At 34.5% G+C, this 17,937-nt stretch overlaps 1 protein-coding gene across 1 annotated transcript in view; it reads right to left on the bottom strand.

Moving 5' to 3' along the window:
- The window catches only part of LOC149805308 (uncharacterized), a 471,406-nt gene that overhangs the window by 177,697 nt on the left and 275,772 nt on the right, over positions 1-17,937 (bottom strand). The window contains exons 74-75 of the mRNA XM_089934018.1: positions 15,160-15,406; positions 7,507-7,678 (exon numbers count right to left, since the gene is read on the bottom strand). Of these exons, the coding sequence (XP_089790144.1) occupies positions 7,507-7,678; positions 15,160-15,406 (419 nt within the window). The remainder of the gene's footprint in view (positions 1-7,506; positions 7,679-15,159; positions 15,407-17,937) is intronic.

The raw sequence follows: 17,937 nt of genomic DNA, 5'->3' as shown, positions 1-17,937 counted from the left end.
AAGGATTTCCTGGTGCAGGTTGGTGCAACACCTGTCTTCCTGATACTGACTGTCAGACAAAAATTATTAAAATGGTTCACACTATGTGGCATGTCAGACACAGATTTGGCATTCAGTGAACAATTGTCAGAAAATAGGGGACCATGAACAATCACTGTAACTCCTCAGATTGATGAGCTTGTCATCAGTCCAGTATCTGATTTAAATTCCAGTGTCTAAATCATGGAAGGCATCAGTAAGCAAGGTATAAAACAATAATAAAGAGGGCTGGGGCCAACACATAACCTTGCTTGATTCAACTGGTGACTGGAAATGGTTCAGATGACTCACCATCATCCATGACTTGAGTGAGCATGCCATCATGGAATAGCCAAACTATATGATAGATGTCTGTGGGCAACCAAATTTTGCCATGTGTTCCCACATAACTGACCATGTCAAACGTTTGTCTGTTTGATGAATGTTGTGTACAAGTTTGAGTTCTATTACTGGCATTTCTCCTGGAGTTGACAGGCTGCAAACACCATGTCTGTGATTGTCCTTTTCTGAGACCATAATGTCTCTCAGACAGGAGCCTTTCACCAATGTCATGTGCAAGGCAATTCAGCAGAATTCTGGCAAGAACTTTGCTGGCTATTGAGAGCAAAGACCATTCAATGCAAAAGTAGAGCGTTGCAAGACTCATGGCTGGATAATAAAGCAGTTGATATTCAGTCTTGCCTGCAGGAATGACAAGAAGAACTTTAATGGTCTGAAGACCATCTATATGGCACAGTCATCAGGAACATCCCCAATACTAAGTGATCACAACACCACACTACTCACTGACAAAGAAAAGATACTAAAAAGATCAGCAGAATGCTTCAGCAATATCTTTAATGTACAATCATCTATTAGTGATATTGACTGCCCCAAGTGGAAATAAAAACATCATTTGCTAATCCTTCAAAGCTATCTGAAACTGAGAAAACAACTGGCCTGCTGTCAAATGGCAAAACACCTGGTGTGCATGTTGTACAAGCTGAAGTCTACAAAGATGGAGGTTCACACATGGTACAGAAATGGACTGAACTCTTCCAGTCAATGTTTACTCAGAGAACTACACCCCAGGAATACAAGGATTCATCCATTGTCCACTTGTATAAGCATAAAGGCAACAGACAACCATTGTGGTATCTCCCACAAAAATATAAGTATTATTATACATGTAATATGGAGTACTGATGGATATGACAAAAGCTTCTGGTGAAAATAATTAACCAACCTGGAAAAGATGGTGCTGTTTTGTTATTGTACTGTGTGTATATGCATAAACTATGCATTATACTTTCAGCATTTGGACCAAACACTTTTTGATATTTGGTTCTAGATGATACAACTTCCTCCTCTGTCTGGCTGTGAAGCCCAAAATCAGTTAAGGAAATCTCATAATGAGTTAAAAAAATTGTGCAGTTTTCCCTATGTGTCATAACAGCTGACTTCTGGGTATGCTAAAAATTTGGACATGATAAATAACTGACCTCTTAATTAGTGGACTTTATTCCTAAACCATACATTTAAGCTGGATAGATGACTCAGATCAAAATACAATAACCTATCCCCATCTGAGAAATCCATGTTTACATGTAGAGCCCACAATTAAAGAACTACTGTAAAATGCGTGACCCTACCCCAAAATCAACAGTTTGAAAGAGTATGCAGCAGGCATTGTCTTAGCTTTCAAAATGAATCATGCTGAGCATGAAGAAAATCCATCATGAGGGTTAGGAACTATTAACAAATGAAAAAATATACAATCAAAACATTAATGTAAATTTTTTACGACAATGACTTTGACCCCAAGGTCAAATGTGAGCACGTCACAGAATGAGTTGTCTTTGCAACATAATGATTAAAACCACACATGAATAAAATCTATTAAAGGGATTAACAAAATATAAGCCAATGATAAAACATTAATCAAACCAAAGAATGAATTGTCTTAGCATTACAGAAAAGCCTCATTTGAGCAGCCTGTGCTATATGTGACCACAATCATTGAGCATAGATTGATTTTACTATATAAATGTACTGGTATGAGTGACCACCTGCTACACATGACCAGTTAGAATTATCTTTGGAATAATATGCGTTTCAACACAGACTTTGAACAACTGTATTGTAAAACAAGATATAAACACTACAGACCTTTATTTAGTCCATTGTAACCATGATTGCTTAGTAAACTTCCACTGGTAGATTGCAAATGATTCTGAACTATGTAACACAAAAACAAAGTAAGGGAAATGTCAAGTATGATTACAAGGGGTGAAACGATTCATCGATATATTGATGCATCAATACTTTTGCTGAAACAATACACATATCAATACAAGAGATGGATAATTGATACAAAAAGATACTTATTGTATGCATGTTAGTTTAGTCTTCAGCAGTCATGAATATTTATTATTAGTTATTTTGTTATTCTATAAAATTATAATGCATTTGAAACAGCATTTGCAGTCACAGGCACTCATGTTTATTAGTAAAGATGAAAAAGACTATTTGAGAATACCCACTTGCCATCCACAAGTTAACACGGTGACATAGTTCATAGTCTGGTCCCACAATTCCATACTAATTATCTTAACCCAGAAGTATGTTCAGCCTATACTATACATTCCAAATGTGTTCCACAAGTTTAATGAAGTACTTTCTCATCATTTAATAACCACTTTCGTGTGAAGTTTCTACTTTGTATTGTATCTTTACTCCTTTGGTTGATTTGAAAGCTATGTTACCAGTGTGTTGCATGGTGAAATATATTATACTGAATTCTCATTTGTGGCTATTGCTTTTCCAGTCCAGGTTAAACAATAACCACTGATCAGAAATCAAAGTGGCTTATTCTCTGCATGACAAACAGGAAGTAATGGCAGAGCAAAAGAGAGACTTTGCAGGAAAGTCATTAGATATGTCAAATACTTAAGTGGAGATGCTAACAGGGTGTGCCACTGCATGAATCATGCAAAGTTTGTATGACTGTGTGCACTTGGAGAACAGTGAAATGCGAGTACTCCCACAAATTCATTGAAAGTCCCACATATAAAAATGTGCTCGATGAAGTATACATTTTTATTTAACCATTCTTGTCATGACATGTTTTTTGGATAGCAACTGTTTAACATCTGGATTCTTCAAGCATGACATGAATGGTTGTGAGACTAAATATGATTAGCACAATGTTCCCAGGAATAAGCATTATGACATAGTTTGAACCATTCATGAAGAAATTTTTACAAACGCGTGTTTAAAATAAGGGGCAACCTAGAAAACCCAAAATGTCTTATTCCCAGCATGGTTCATTACAATCTTGTTCAGCAAATACTTGATGATGATAGTGATGATGACAATAATTTTTAAAGTGTATCAGATTATTGCAGCTGGGAAAGTGTTCATGGAGATACCAGTGACTGATTTTGAGCCAGAAATGGTGTTAAATATGAGTCAAATGTACATGCTGGATGGAAAAAAAATAAAAGGCATTGCCCTTTCAGTGATATTTCGAAATTAAATGTACAAAGGGCAGAATGCTAAGCCAAATTAAAATACAGACAATTAAAAGTAGAATGCAATTTTCATATTTTTTAATTAATCAATTTCACCCTTTGAATCATCAGGTACAAAACCATATACATGTATCGATATCATGGTTAAAATAAATTGAATAAAATAAGGGTAAAAAATTAAATTAAAAAGTAAAGATATTCATTTTAATACCTCTGTCTGCACAAGCATTGATGGACTAAATACAACATTATGGAACAGATAATAAATTGGGCATAGTAGTCAGTAAACAACAGATTTAACAAAGGAAATTTATGTTAGTGAAAAATCCTATTTTGGAGCAGATGCATCCAAAAGAAAATGTGAGATCTGGAAAATTGTACATGACATTCAAACTGACAAAGCTAGCAATGTAAATGCCTCTTCAGAATGAAGCAATGTACAATACTGATACAAAGAAAAGGAGCATAGTATGCTCAGAAAAAACTAACAGATTAATAATGCTTATACAACTTGAGGTGACATTTGTCAAAGATGTTGATTTCAGTAGAGCTCTAAAAAAGTGGAAAAGGAAGAAAGAGAGTCAGATATTGAAGTTTTGATCAATATTGACCCATGACTGTTTCTTCCTCCCACTTCTTTTTTCTTTGATAAAGGGTATGGTGGTCTCCCGTAAGATAAAATCCTGACATCATCTCTCCTTAAATTGTACATGAGAAACAAATTTGTAAATTTTCTTTTTTTATGCAGAGATGTTTAACCAGTGAGTGAAGGCACTGACGGAATAAATGAAATTAGCATAGAATGAGTGATGGGGCAGATTTCAAAACTGCTCAAGTTTATCAACTTGTATAAAAACAAATTGTAGAATAGGACTGGGTGTAATCAATAGTTTTCCTTTTTCACTAACAAGTACCTGTGGCTGCAGCGGTCTTTTGCACCTGCAGGAAATAAAATATGATAGATTTTGTTGGCATTCAACCTTATTCCCATGCCCGGATTTGATCTAGATGAGATATTCTTTGCATGAGGAAATTGCATTATTTCTTCTGTTTTGAAGATAACATGTAATGTCTTCCAAGTGTAACTGAGATAGAATTGGTAAGATGTTTTCAAATCATTCATATTGTACAAAACAAAGTGAGTTAAATGGAGTCACTATTAATTGGCCTAAAACATTGGATAAAACTCACTGCAACCAACAGGAAGTCTGTTTGAAAGTATGTCTGTTATCTGCATACTGGAAATAGGACCAGAATGTCTACATCAAAGGGTACCACCTACCTTCCAAAGATGGAAAGACCATCAAGTTCATATGTGTATCAATATGTGACATATCGCAGGCTGCGTATCATGAATCATATCAATACACAGCACTGGTGTTGCATTTAACCATTACTGATTACCAGTTTCATTAGATTTACAAGGTAAAGTCTCAGTCTGAAGACTGTAAACAACACCTATGTACTTGTAACAAAATGCTATTGTAGTACCATAGACATCAAATCTCTTCCATGATTAACCATTCCATGTTTAAAGGATTATAGTCACCATTTATCTCTTGTAATAAACTATAAAATTCTGATGTCATATTGAGAGATCCTCTCAGCCTGCTTTAACAGTAGCATGATGGGTTCTGCCTAAAATTGTTTGTTTGTGGAGTTACAATACATAAAGACCTCTTTAATGAGGTGTTTGCCTCTTTTTGCCTCTTTCTCTTGTTATTTGCTTTCTGCAAATGAGTTAATTCTATAGTCATTATAAATGATGAGTAGTATTAATGTAACACTAAATGAAATATTGTTGAAGGGAGAACAAAATGTCTCTGGTCATGTTATGAACAATACAACCATTGATATGGCATCCATTAAAAAGTTGAATGTTCAGTGCATGGGCATGTGAGGTGTACCAGTAGACTCTTACTGATGATTCTCCATGCCGTGTTAGGATCTATTCACATCAAATGAACAAAAATTTTCAATATGAAAAAGCTACAGAATAGCAATGGGCAAGTTATTCCCACTATTAAAAAATCATGTATTTCATGTGACATGTCAAGTCATAGCAGGTATGCAAATGACAATATGAAAATTGTACTTTGAAACAATGTTATGGAGGCTTGTTATTACCATGGCTATCATCTGGATCTATCATCTGGACCTTCTTGTCATTTCTTTCTTGAGGATATGTATATATCTGTTGTTTTTTTATAGTTTGGTTCTTATTTTAGAACTTTGTTCTTTTATTATGTAATGTTTAGTTCTCAGCATTGTATTAAAACTTTTTTACTTAAAGAATGGCTGTTATTTTCAAATTACACTTTTTTTAAATAATCTACTTCAGAAACAGTTTTTTCATTAAATTTTACTTCAGACTGATACTACATTTAATTTATTTTCTAATGTGACTGCAAGAGTTTTATCACCATTATGTGTATTCTTGAATGTCCTCTGACATTTCTGCATTTTTTTTACAGCAATGAAGCTTGCATTGATTTTGATAGCTTGTGCAAGTTCATGTTTTCTACTTGATTATGGCTTGTAGTTTTGTTGTCTGTCCATGCAACTTTACATAAGCTCATTTATTACGTAATTTAGGCTTGTACAAGCTTGCAGCAATTTTTCTGAAGCTTGCAATGTTTCTTTTATGTGGTTTGCACAAATTTGCTATAAAGAACCATGCAAGCTTGCCAGTTCATTCAATGCAGACTTGTTACAAGGTTCCAGATACTAGCTTGCACAGAAATGTTTTGTGCAAGGTTGTCACTAGCTGTCATGAAGAGCTTGTGATTTCAGTTTGGTAGCACATTGTTACGCTTTATTTTTAGTTGATTTGTTTCATTCTTGGATGAGTTAGATTTTGGCTGTAAATAAATTTATTGAGTAAGTGCTATCATAGATAAATGGCCAATTTACAGACAAGATGTGTGTGTGATTTTGATTTTTAACATAGCTTTAACAATTTTTCAGTCATATCACCATGATGTCTGCAGTGTGACAATTTATAATGAATTCTAGAACTGGGGCATCATACTGCAGACATATTGTATGATGTGCCACCCAGTCACATTATCCCAACACCAGGCCGACCAGTCCTAATATTAACGTCTTAATGCAGAGCACCAAGCAAGGCAGCTGCAAGTACCATTTTTATCAGTCTTTGGTATGACTCGGCTGGAGTTCAAACCTGCAACCTCCCACATCCAAGGTGGTCACTCTAACCACTAGGCCACCAGAGCGGTTTACAGACAGATAATATGTATCATATTATAGTTATCTATCCAATTCATATGCCACAATGTCAATAGATTACATGTTAACTTCAAATATAAATTATAACATTATGATTGATGTATTTTGAGTACCATATACATGAAAATTCAATATTTTAATAAGAACTATAAAGAAAGAATAAAATATATGTACAATAATTATGGGTATTTTACCACATGCCTTGAGTAATCATATTCCACTTGCAAGAATGGGTGGCCTCTGAAACAATTCATCAAAAGGATAAAGAAAATCCACCAATGGATTGAGGAAATATAAGAAAAGTAAAAAACCTGAACCAATTTTTTTTAATTGACCTTAATTCCAGATCATCTGGCCAAACAAGCGATGTTGTGGAATTATATGTCTTGGCTTCTTAAGGTTCATGCAAAGTGTGATGAGAACCTATCAAGGGGATTTGGTAATAAATACAAATGAAAAGCATTAACCAAAACCTTAATGAACTGACTCTAAAGTGACTATGTCTCACTTCCTATGAATCTGACTCGACTAAATATGTAGGAAGAGCTCTGGATTACAATTTTTCAACAGAACCTTTATAGTGGACTTATGCCCAGTATACAGCTTTAGTAATCTCTGAAGAGCTACTACAATGCTTGCTCTGATCACTTGGACTTCATAATGTCCCATGGTAAATCAGTAAAATCTTGGAAGAGCAACTACAAACCTTGATCTCAGCACCTGGACCTCATAATGATTGATGTCTGACTCTGGATCATAGTAGTTCCTCCACTGCAGTTTGACAGTTGACCTGGAAGAGCTGAAGTCAAGGTCCTGGAAATTGCTTTGGTTCCCATCTACCACTTCTCCCTCTACTGGTGGAGTCAGGTCCACAGTTACTTGAATATAAAAAAGTAGAGTGACATAGGTATTTAATAAGGGCTACAATAATACAGTTTTTAGATTGAAAATTTATCCAATGTGGCTGATCCATTTTTCTTGTGATGCTGAATTGCTTGCTTGCTTAATTATTTAATATCATCAGTGTATGTCAGAAATTTCCAAGCCTGGTCTTTATCATCATCATCACATTTTCATAAATGTATCCTTTAAATTGAAAACTTATACAAATGATTCATTTGTCATGTATTCATTTTTTGTAATTGCAGTACATATATATTTTATTCCCCATAGTGTTCACATGACATATTTTGTAAACATTTTAAAAGAAAGAGGGAGATTGAATTCAGAATGACTTCATTAATCATCATAATAATGTAAACTTTTTTCATTATACCAATGGAACTTTCACTCATTCCACAATAACATGGCCATAGCTTCCATAGTTTGCTCTGATGAAGATATGCAGACCAAGAAAATTTAATTCACCCTTGATAGGCTACTGTCGCATTTTATTTAAAGAAAATAGAAATTTGTGTTACATAAAATATTCCACCAATGAACTCCAAATAGAAGCATAAAATGTACAAGTTCAAAAACTTCTCAAATTTATGACAACTGAAAAATTGCTATTATTACATGAAATAATAATCAGACACCAATATATGCACAGAAAGATGTATCACTAAATTAATTTGTCTACCTAATTGGTTTTTACTTAATTATACTAACAAGGTTTTATCAACAAGTGTTCAGCAGAACCTAGTGTCAGACCTGCATCCAGGTGTATGGGTTTGATACTTGCTCAGACCAGCCTGGGTTGGCTACCTTGGTATATCATTCAGAAAGGTAACAAACTCTGATTTCAGGACACACTATAGTCAAAAATGTACTGGAAGTATCGTTAAAAAAAGCAACCAACCAATGATTAAATGTCAGTATAACCACAATATTGAACTTTCATAAACTTAAGCACAAACCTTCAACATTGTTGATCCATTAAACTTCAGAAGGAGAGACAGGCAATACAGGAACTCCTTACAAATAGAAACATTATGACCCACAGTAATATTAACTTAAAGTTTCATTTGAATAGGAGCAAATGATTTCAAAGACATCTTACTTAAGAATGTCACCACTGTTCACAATGATCAAACAGGCTTTCTGCTCAAGCAGAAAACACAGGATCCTATCCTATCAGCAAAATAAACTTTAGACCGATGGTAATATTATATCAAATTTTCAGTCAAATGCAACAACTAATGAAGAAATGTGACCTTCAAATGTTTGGATACAGAACTTTAACATTATTCATAATGATGAACCAAGCTTCTGCTTAAACATATATCTCAGCAAGACAGGGCATTTCTGATGAAAGCAGCCACTAATGTCAAAGATAAGTGACTTAAATGAAAAACTTTAACATTGCTCACCTTGATGCAACAAGCATTCTGCTTAAGCAGGTGAGACAGGCAAGACAGGAGCTCGTAGCACACCACAGCATAAACTTGTGAGTTTCAACAATCAACCCTTCCTCCAATATCACCAAGAGCTGTTTCAAAAGTTTTAAATCATTCTGCACATCTACAAATCACCCCAATCATATCAAATGGTTTGAAACCTTTGTCTTAGATGATGTAAGAAAAATTGTGCATAGTACTTTCACACACACACATTCTGATGGACAAGTTTACACTACCTTTTAATCACAGGGCTAATTATTTTATTTGCCTAAAAAAAGTAGATTTGGTTAATCATGCTAAAAATATATTTAAAGTCCAAAATGTTCAAAAGATGGGTAGACATATTGAAAAATGCCTAGGTTATCTACTTATAAGCATGAAAAATTATGTCAAATTATTGATCAAAGTTTAATAGTTTGAGTGTGTACCAATAAATGGATTTAAAGTGACTGGACAGATATATAAAGATGAAGCAGTAACACCATATACTACCTTCTGTTATATTACAATGGAGGCAGAAAATAAAAATGCCAGCTTAAGTAGAATGTACAGTAGTCTCCCTCTTGAACGGCCCCCCTCACCAACCAGTGGCTACCCACTTCTTACGGCCAGAATTACTTGGCACCAGTGAGTTTTGGTTCAAACTACCCCTCAAGAATGGCCACCCCTCTAACTTGATCAGTGGCCAGCATTTTAGTACAAATATTGTAAAACATTTCCCTCACAAGTGGCCACTTTTTATTTAAAATGTGACCAGAACCAGTAGTTCATATTGTGACGTAAGGTAAGTAATCACATTATCTCTACCGTTGATACATGTCTCCCAATGTCAAGTTCGAGTTACTGAAGAAGTGTTGACTAAAGTACATGTAACACTAAGATTAATATTATATCATTGTCTATAAAAGCTGATGTTTACAGGAAATGGGCTCAACAATGTTATGATAAGAGAGTTGGGCTTCACACATCTGTCAAGTTCTTCCTTTTGATAATTACAATCTAATGTAATTGTCAAGATCATAACATAGGCTAAAAATAGATTTTGCGGATTAACACACACACAGAGAAATTAACCTTCAACAAAACAAGGTACAAGAAAAAGACCGAAAAATCGCATGACAATATATTTATTGCTTCATTTATGAACGAGGCATTTCATCCACTCTAGAAAAGTTTTGTCTGCATAATTAAATCGTATACAGTTAGCAACATCCAAATAAATCATTACCAAATATTAACATGTCATCACATAAACGGAAACATTTTATTTTAAAAGAAAGTTGATTATTCTACTTGACATCATCATGTGGGGTGGGGAGGGGGGACTTGCAGAAGAATTTTACGTAGAAAAGACTTTAATAAACAATGTCATAACCGATAAGGAGATTATTCAGCAGCAGTGGGAAAATGGAGCAAATGGAAAGAGAATTAGGTATGTAAATGACATTTTTGAATGGTTTTGCAATGTGCATGAAAATAATACTCACTTGGATATCACACTTACATCAAGAATAAGAACTATTAATGTATATTCAGTTGAAATAAGTCTATTATTATAACAAGAAGAACCGTTTAATAATTAATGTTACTTTTACACGAAGATATTAAATGAAGATAGTAAATGCTCTGAAGTATGTTGCTTTCTTACTACGTACATTACATATACTTCTCATAAAAATTTAGTCCCCCTCTGGAAACGCCACCCTTATTATAAGGCCACTTTGCCGGTGCACAAGGGGTGACTATATAAGAGGGTGACCACTGTAGTACAGAATATTAATGATCAAAGAGAACGAGTATTTCCACAAGTTTTCCTAAAGAATTTAATATCAAAGTCAACAAAATGTAATTATGAATAAATTTACATCATTTCATTTCTTGATAATATGATTCTGTGTTCTGTGTGTCTTTGTACCCAAACCAAAATGCATCCTTGCTGAAAGCTTGTGGCAAGCTTGTGGTAAGCTTGTGATAAGCTAGTTTGATGTTTATAAGCTAACATGGATGCTTGCGCAAGCTTGTACAAGCAAGTGCAGGCTTAGGCAAGATAGCTGGATATAACCACAAGCTTGCACAAGCTTGCGCAAGCTTGTACAAGTTTTCTTGTTTGCTTCAGAAATTAAAATTAGCTTGCACAAGCTTTCTTGTTTGTTTCATAAAGTAAAACTAGCTTGCACAAGCTTACTTGTTTTCTTCAGAAAGTAAAATTAGCTTGCGCAAGCTTGTTTTCTTCAGAAAGTAAAACTAGCTTGCGCAAGCTTTCTTGTATGTTTCAGAAAGTAAATTTAAACTAGCTTGCAACAAGTTTCTTCATATATATATATATATATATATATATATATATATCCATTGCTTGTGAAAGTTTGAGACCATGTATCCAAGTAGCAGGCACCATCACTGTCACGCCCCTACGAAAACAAATTCATGACTTGATGAACAATCATGAAGTGTTCATGAAAGTTCTTCAACTAAGTTCATGAACTTCAAGAATTTTGATGAATCATGTACTTGAAGTTCATGAACACACTGATGAATTTTTATGAACTATTATAATATCTTTGAAGTTCCTGAAATGTCATGAACTAATGGTTCATGAACAATTCAAGTACTTTGATGTAATACCATGGTATTTCTTAAAAAATGTATATTAAATATCTATATCATTATATTCATAAAATTTTCATGAAAATTTATCATACAAACTTCTCACAATATTAGTGAAATTTAAATAAAGGTGAATTTTTTCTTCTTTTTTTAAAATGATATACTGTATAAATGTTCATACAGATCTTTAATTCAATACTCGTGTACTTAACCTGAGTATTTCTGGATTAATATGGGAAAATATTTTCTGGCCAGCATCAACAAAATGTATTTGCTTTAAAAAGCTTTCAATGACTTTGTCCTAACGTTTTTTTCTTCTCTCCATTACTGTTATAAACTGCATATTCTATTGACTTAGTCACTGGTGGCCAATTTGCAGTAAAAACCGAAATATATTAACAACGATTATTCTGATTGGATGACTATGAAAAAAGACGTGATATGATTGGTTAATATACGCGCGCGATTTCAACAGTTAAGCTTCCTCAGAAACCAAAGATCATGCAGATGGTGAGTCAAAACCTCGAACAAAAACCGTGGACTCCATGGAATGGACAGATGAGAATATTTTCAATATCATTTTTTTAAAGTAAGTAGAAGTGCAGAGAAGCGATTTTGAAGAATATGAAGGAAATGATTTGGTGAGAGCAAAATTAGGCAGAAAAGCGTACCAAGCCTGGATGACCAAAATTACGGTGAGTATCTTTTTCTTGGTCATTCGTGATTATTTCAGTAGAAGTTATATGGATATTTTATTGGTTTATATATGTCATCACATTATTATAACCAAGTTAATGACACGATTTTGTTCGGACCTAATTTAAACTTGCACATCGAAGTTTTGAAAATCACTAAATATTATCACCCCCACCCCCCAGTTCTCGATACCAGACGTGGTACGATATCGATAGGAGTTGAGATGTTCGAGATCGTTTTCTTTTACATGACATCACTATTTCTATAATCTGATGTAATTTGGTAATTTAAAAAAAAAAAAACCTTAAGAAAATAGTTAATGCATGAAACTGTTCACAATAAAAGTGCAAATAACAACGTGATGAAACTGGAAGTACCTATACGCAACATGCGGAGTCGGAGTGGATGCATTAGTGACATACTAAGGGCCTATACCACACAAGTCTGGCGTTTTATCAATAAAAAAATGGCGAAAATATTTGAAAGCATGAAATAACCGTTATCTGTAATATATACGGTTATTTAGTGTAACGATGTTGTCAAAAAAGTTGTCATATTTTACTGAATAAAACATCCGTCTCCTGTGACTATACCTATGGCTAGACAGATTCAATTAATATAAAACAGTGACAAAATTCTGCAATAATATAAATGCTCAGTATTATGTGTAAGGGATTAAATCATTTTGAGTTGGATCATATTATTCCAGTAAGTAAAGTGGGGTACAATGATAATGTGCTAAAAGCTAAAAACAATGTTGATCAGAGATTATCTGTAATTAACTAACTTTACCTTTTTTTCACACCAGACAGCAGAAAAGTAAAATTGTTAGAGGATGAAGTTTATAGGTTAAGGAGGAAAATTTGAAAACTGGAGGATCCAAGATGGAAGAGACATTAAATTGTGACTGCTGCAACAATGTTAAAGATCCAAACAGTAATCGGATGGAACAGCTTAAGTTGCAGAAGGAGACATTCAGTAGTGACAATGGACAGGATTTGATTAAATTATAGACCCTGAACATCTTCACAAAAGAGTTATCAGACAGGTCAGTCTCTGGAAGAAGATTGGTCAGGAGAAACCCCAGCTGAAAGACAGCCCCATGACGATGAAATATGCTTCAACAGTTGATTGCAGGCAACTGCCCCAATATCACTTGAACATTTTTCAAAGAAAAATTACAGAACATACAAAAAGTGTTGCTAAGGGTAAAAAAAAAGAATATCACTTGTCAGTTTAAATTTATCTGAAATCAAATACAGTTTTTAAGATAATATATTGCATTTTATACTGTATTAACCCCATCCCCCATCTAAGGTTATTGTATGATTCAGGATGAAATAGGTATTTGTTACTTGTCAGGTAATCATATTTTGTTTTATAGGCACTGTTCATGAAGTCATGAATCTTTGAGAAACTTTGTTCATCATAGTTCATGAATATGTTCATGCACTTGTTCATGAATGATGATGATCCAATTTGTGGACTGTTTTCAGTTCATGCACATTCTAGAATAATTCATAAACCTTTTGATGAACTTTCATGAATGGTTCTTGAACCAAGTTCATGAACAGTTCATTCATTATTCATGATCATTTCATAGGGGCGTGACACTTGCAGCTAGGGGAACACATAAAGCTTCTGCAGTAAGCTTGCAGTGAATGAATAAACTTGAACAATGGAATTAAACTTAATGTTTTGGCGGAACAGATTTGTTTTCCACTGCATTGCAACTATAAGATTACATTATTTAATCATTAAATATGCAGATTACTTCATTGGAATGAAGTAAAACTTTGCAATATATTATGATAATATGGTCCACCAGGAGCAGTTGAGTCTAAAATGCATTTTTGGACAGGAGCCTTCGGACTCACAGACCCCCCCTTCACATTTTCAGGGGTTTTTTTGGAAGGGGGGAAAACACAATCATGTCTGATTTTTGAAAGCCCAGATGCTTGTAGCAAGAAATCTCTGCAAGCTTGCAACAAGCAAGTAACAGGCTTGCAACAAGCTAGTAACAAGCTTGCGCAAGCTTGTGTATACTTATTGTACTAGGTAAATAAATAACAAGCTTGCGCATGTTTGTGCAAGCTTAAGCTTGTGCAAGCTTAAGCTTTCGCAAGCTTGTGCATGCTTATGACACTTTTCTTAAATAAGCTTGCTGCAATGTTCCAAATACAAGCTTGCCGCAAGCTTTATAAATAAGCTTGTGGCAAGCTTGTTGCAAGCTTTAAAACAAGCTTGCAATTTTGGTTTGGGTATGTAATCATGATAACAGGTTTTCTATATAAGTTTGCATAGATTCAAAATTAAAGAGGGCAAGTACATAATAATCTGATCATCTTTTTTCCTGCATGATCTATCACAGTCAAACAAAAGCAGGCCCTCAGAAAATAATTCTGTGACCTATTATGTTATTTTCAAATTATTTGCATTTGTTTTCCCCCCTTTATGTTTTAACACAAACAATTTAATACAATCTTAATATTTTTTCTTCAATTTTATGAGCAAAATACAGTATATGGATCTAAGTGACTTCTTAATTCGCCATGAACTCTGTAAGGGCCTTTATTTTTGTGACATTAAAATGCTTAAAATATACTGACTTTCTGTGATAAGCAATTATGATCTTACTAATTAAAAAAGAGAAGGAAAAACAGTATTGCCTATTTGCTTTTGCAGACAGGTACAAAGAGCAGGACAAATTGAATTACCTCCATCAGACACAGCTGAGGTATTTCTCTGCTGGATGCCCTGGTTACTGGCCCAGATCATGGTATAATATGTTTTGTTGTGCTCCAACTGGCGCCCATCCTCCAGTTTCAAACAAGACTCATGCATATGGCTATCAAATGCTGTTAGATTTACAATATTGGTAAGTCCAGGTTCAGTTCCAACACCAACTTCATACTTTCCAATCCCTGACTCTGGGTCATAGAAGTTAAACCAGCTGGCACAAACCTACAAAGGATGAATATAAGAAGTGACTTATGACCAGTTTAACCAATTTTTTTTCTTTTCTGTTGTTGTTGTAGGATTTAACGCCATTTTTCAGCACAAGATAGGCTATACATGGCGGCCAGTATAACTGGTGGAGGAAGAACCCTGGAAAACTCAGGGAAGAACCACCGAGTTTAACCAAAGAAAGTTATTAAAGATCATTGAAAGCTATGACAACTGGCAAAATGTTCATATACAGATAAAAATGTGATGGCCTATTTTAGCCAAAATGTATTTAAATAGTCATGTTGGTTATGATACTCTATAAAAGTAACTAAATAGAGGAATTATGTTTCACACTGAGTTCCAACATGTCTTTCCCACATTTACATATGTGATATGTACCTTGGATTTTCTGAGTCTCCTGTAACTTACAGTAAAACTACTAGTCTTCTGGCTGGAATACCAGTTCTTCCTTTTATTTAGTATACTTTTAGTTATTTTGTAGACTTTCATGATATTTTCTGGTATTATTACCCACCCACCATGTCCTGCTTAAATTAAAATGCTTAGACTTTTTATTTCTTTCAGTTAGAAGTTAAGTTTTCAGAATTCACTAGTTATATCAATAACCATTCATGAAGAAGCATCCCCTCACCAAGTTTAATGATAATAGATAGGATCATAGTACAGTACATGCAGAAAACCTATGTGGTCATGAGCTTAACACAGAACTTAACAAATTTAATAAAATATGGAATGTAAGTCACCAAGTCACAGTGTCCTTTTTTGTACAGGTGTGGAACTAATAGAGATGTGAACTATCATCTTGCTTAATGGCTCAAGTATGAACTGTTAAAATACAAAATTTAACCAAGGTCAGTGAAGGATGAGATGTGGATCTTAATGACCTCATTTAAAGGGTGTTGTTGTTGTAGGGTTTAATGCCATTTTACAGCACAGGATAGGCTGTACATGGTAGCCAGTATTAATAGTGGAGGAAGAACCTGGGAAAACCCTGGAGAGAACCACCAGCCCACGAGAAGCTACCGGCAAGCTTTCTCACATACCCACACTGACCAAGCCCGAGTCTCGATGCACCCATGCAGACAGAGGTGAGATGGTGGTGATCCATAATGGTGAGCACTTTAGACCACTTGGCTACTCAGGGCCCCACATTTAGAGGGTGTAACTAATAATAATAATAATAATAATAATAATAATGACCTTATTTAAAGAGGGTAACACAATTAGCTAAAAACTAATCTACCTTGAGGCCCTCATACAAAGAAATTTATTTATTTAAGCTGCATCTCTGAAGCCACTGGATATGTTGGGTTTGGAAGAAGGAAATAGAGTGGGCATTTCTAATCTCAACTGGAATACTATTCCAGAGCAGAGTTCCAGAGTGTTGGAAACTTTTTTTAAATAACTCCTTATTTGGTTTGGGAATTTTATACTGTTTGGTAGACATGGATCGCAGGTGGGGAGTATTACCAGGTAGCCTATACTGGATAGTGATTGTAAATATTAAGGAGCACTATTATGAGATATCCTGTACATTAATTTGGCTTTTCTCAAACAGATTCGGTCTTTAATAGGTAATATTTTTAACCTACCAGCTAAACTTTCCTTGCTTTCTTTCTGGATTGATATTAACCCAAATGCTCTTTTTTGAAGATGTGCCAGCTTTGCTATGTTTTGCATGGATGCAAACCCTCCACAAACTTTGGTCAATGTATGTGCTTTAGAACTATGCAAAAACATTTTCTTCATCTCTTAAGATGTATCACCTCACCAAGTTTCATGATTCCAAGTATAACAGTATGTATAATGGATGCCAGACAGCCAGGTGTTCATGAGCTTAATGGAAAAACCTTAACCCAAGCCCACAAAATGGGAAGGTCATGATGATCTTTTGTTGCAAGGGGTTGGTACTAACAGTGATGCAAACAGTCATCTAGTTTCAGTCCATAAAGTTTCATCCCTTGAGTAAGTTTGCTGAGTATAAGGATAACAGGATGTATAAATGGTATGAATATCCCATGTGTTCAAAGCTAAATGCAATAGCCTAATATAAACCAGCAAAATGTGAAATATAGGTTACAGCAACCTTCTTCTGCTGTAAGGGTGTGGTACTAACAGAGATGTATGCAATTATTTAGTATGATGATTATTGTGGTATGTGGTCTTAAACACAGTTTAAATTATTCAACAACAAAATATTTTTCTGAGCCACAATGACCATGACTTTTGACATTTTGACTCCCAAATCAATAGTTCTTTTTTACATCATGGATGCAAACCCTCCACAAACTTTGGTCAATGTATGTGCTTTAGAACTATGCAAAAACATTTTCTTCTTCCAGTCACTGACCTTGCCCGTGAACCTTTTGACTCCAGCTTCAATAGGCTTCTTAACTACAAACTTGTAAGTCATGTACAAACTTTGGTAAATGTACATAATTACTGACTAAAAATGCTGCGTAGAAAGTATTTTTATTCTTTCAGCCACATTGACATTGATCACTGACCCCTTTATCACTGGGCCT

This window comes from Sinohyriopsis cumingii, chromosome 2 (genome assembly GCF_028554795.1).
Source record: "Sinohyriopsis cumingii isolate HCF-2022 chromosome 2, ASM2855479v2, whole genome shotgun sequence".
NCBI lineage: Eukaryota > Metazoa > Mollusca > Bivalvia > Unionida > Unionidae > Sinohyriopsis > Sinohyriopsis cumingii.
Note: the sequence above shows the minus strand (reverse complement) of the source record. Positions and strands in the feature narration are given on the sequence as shown.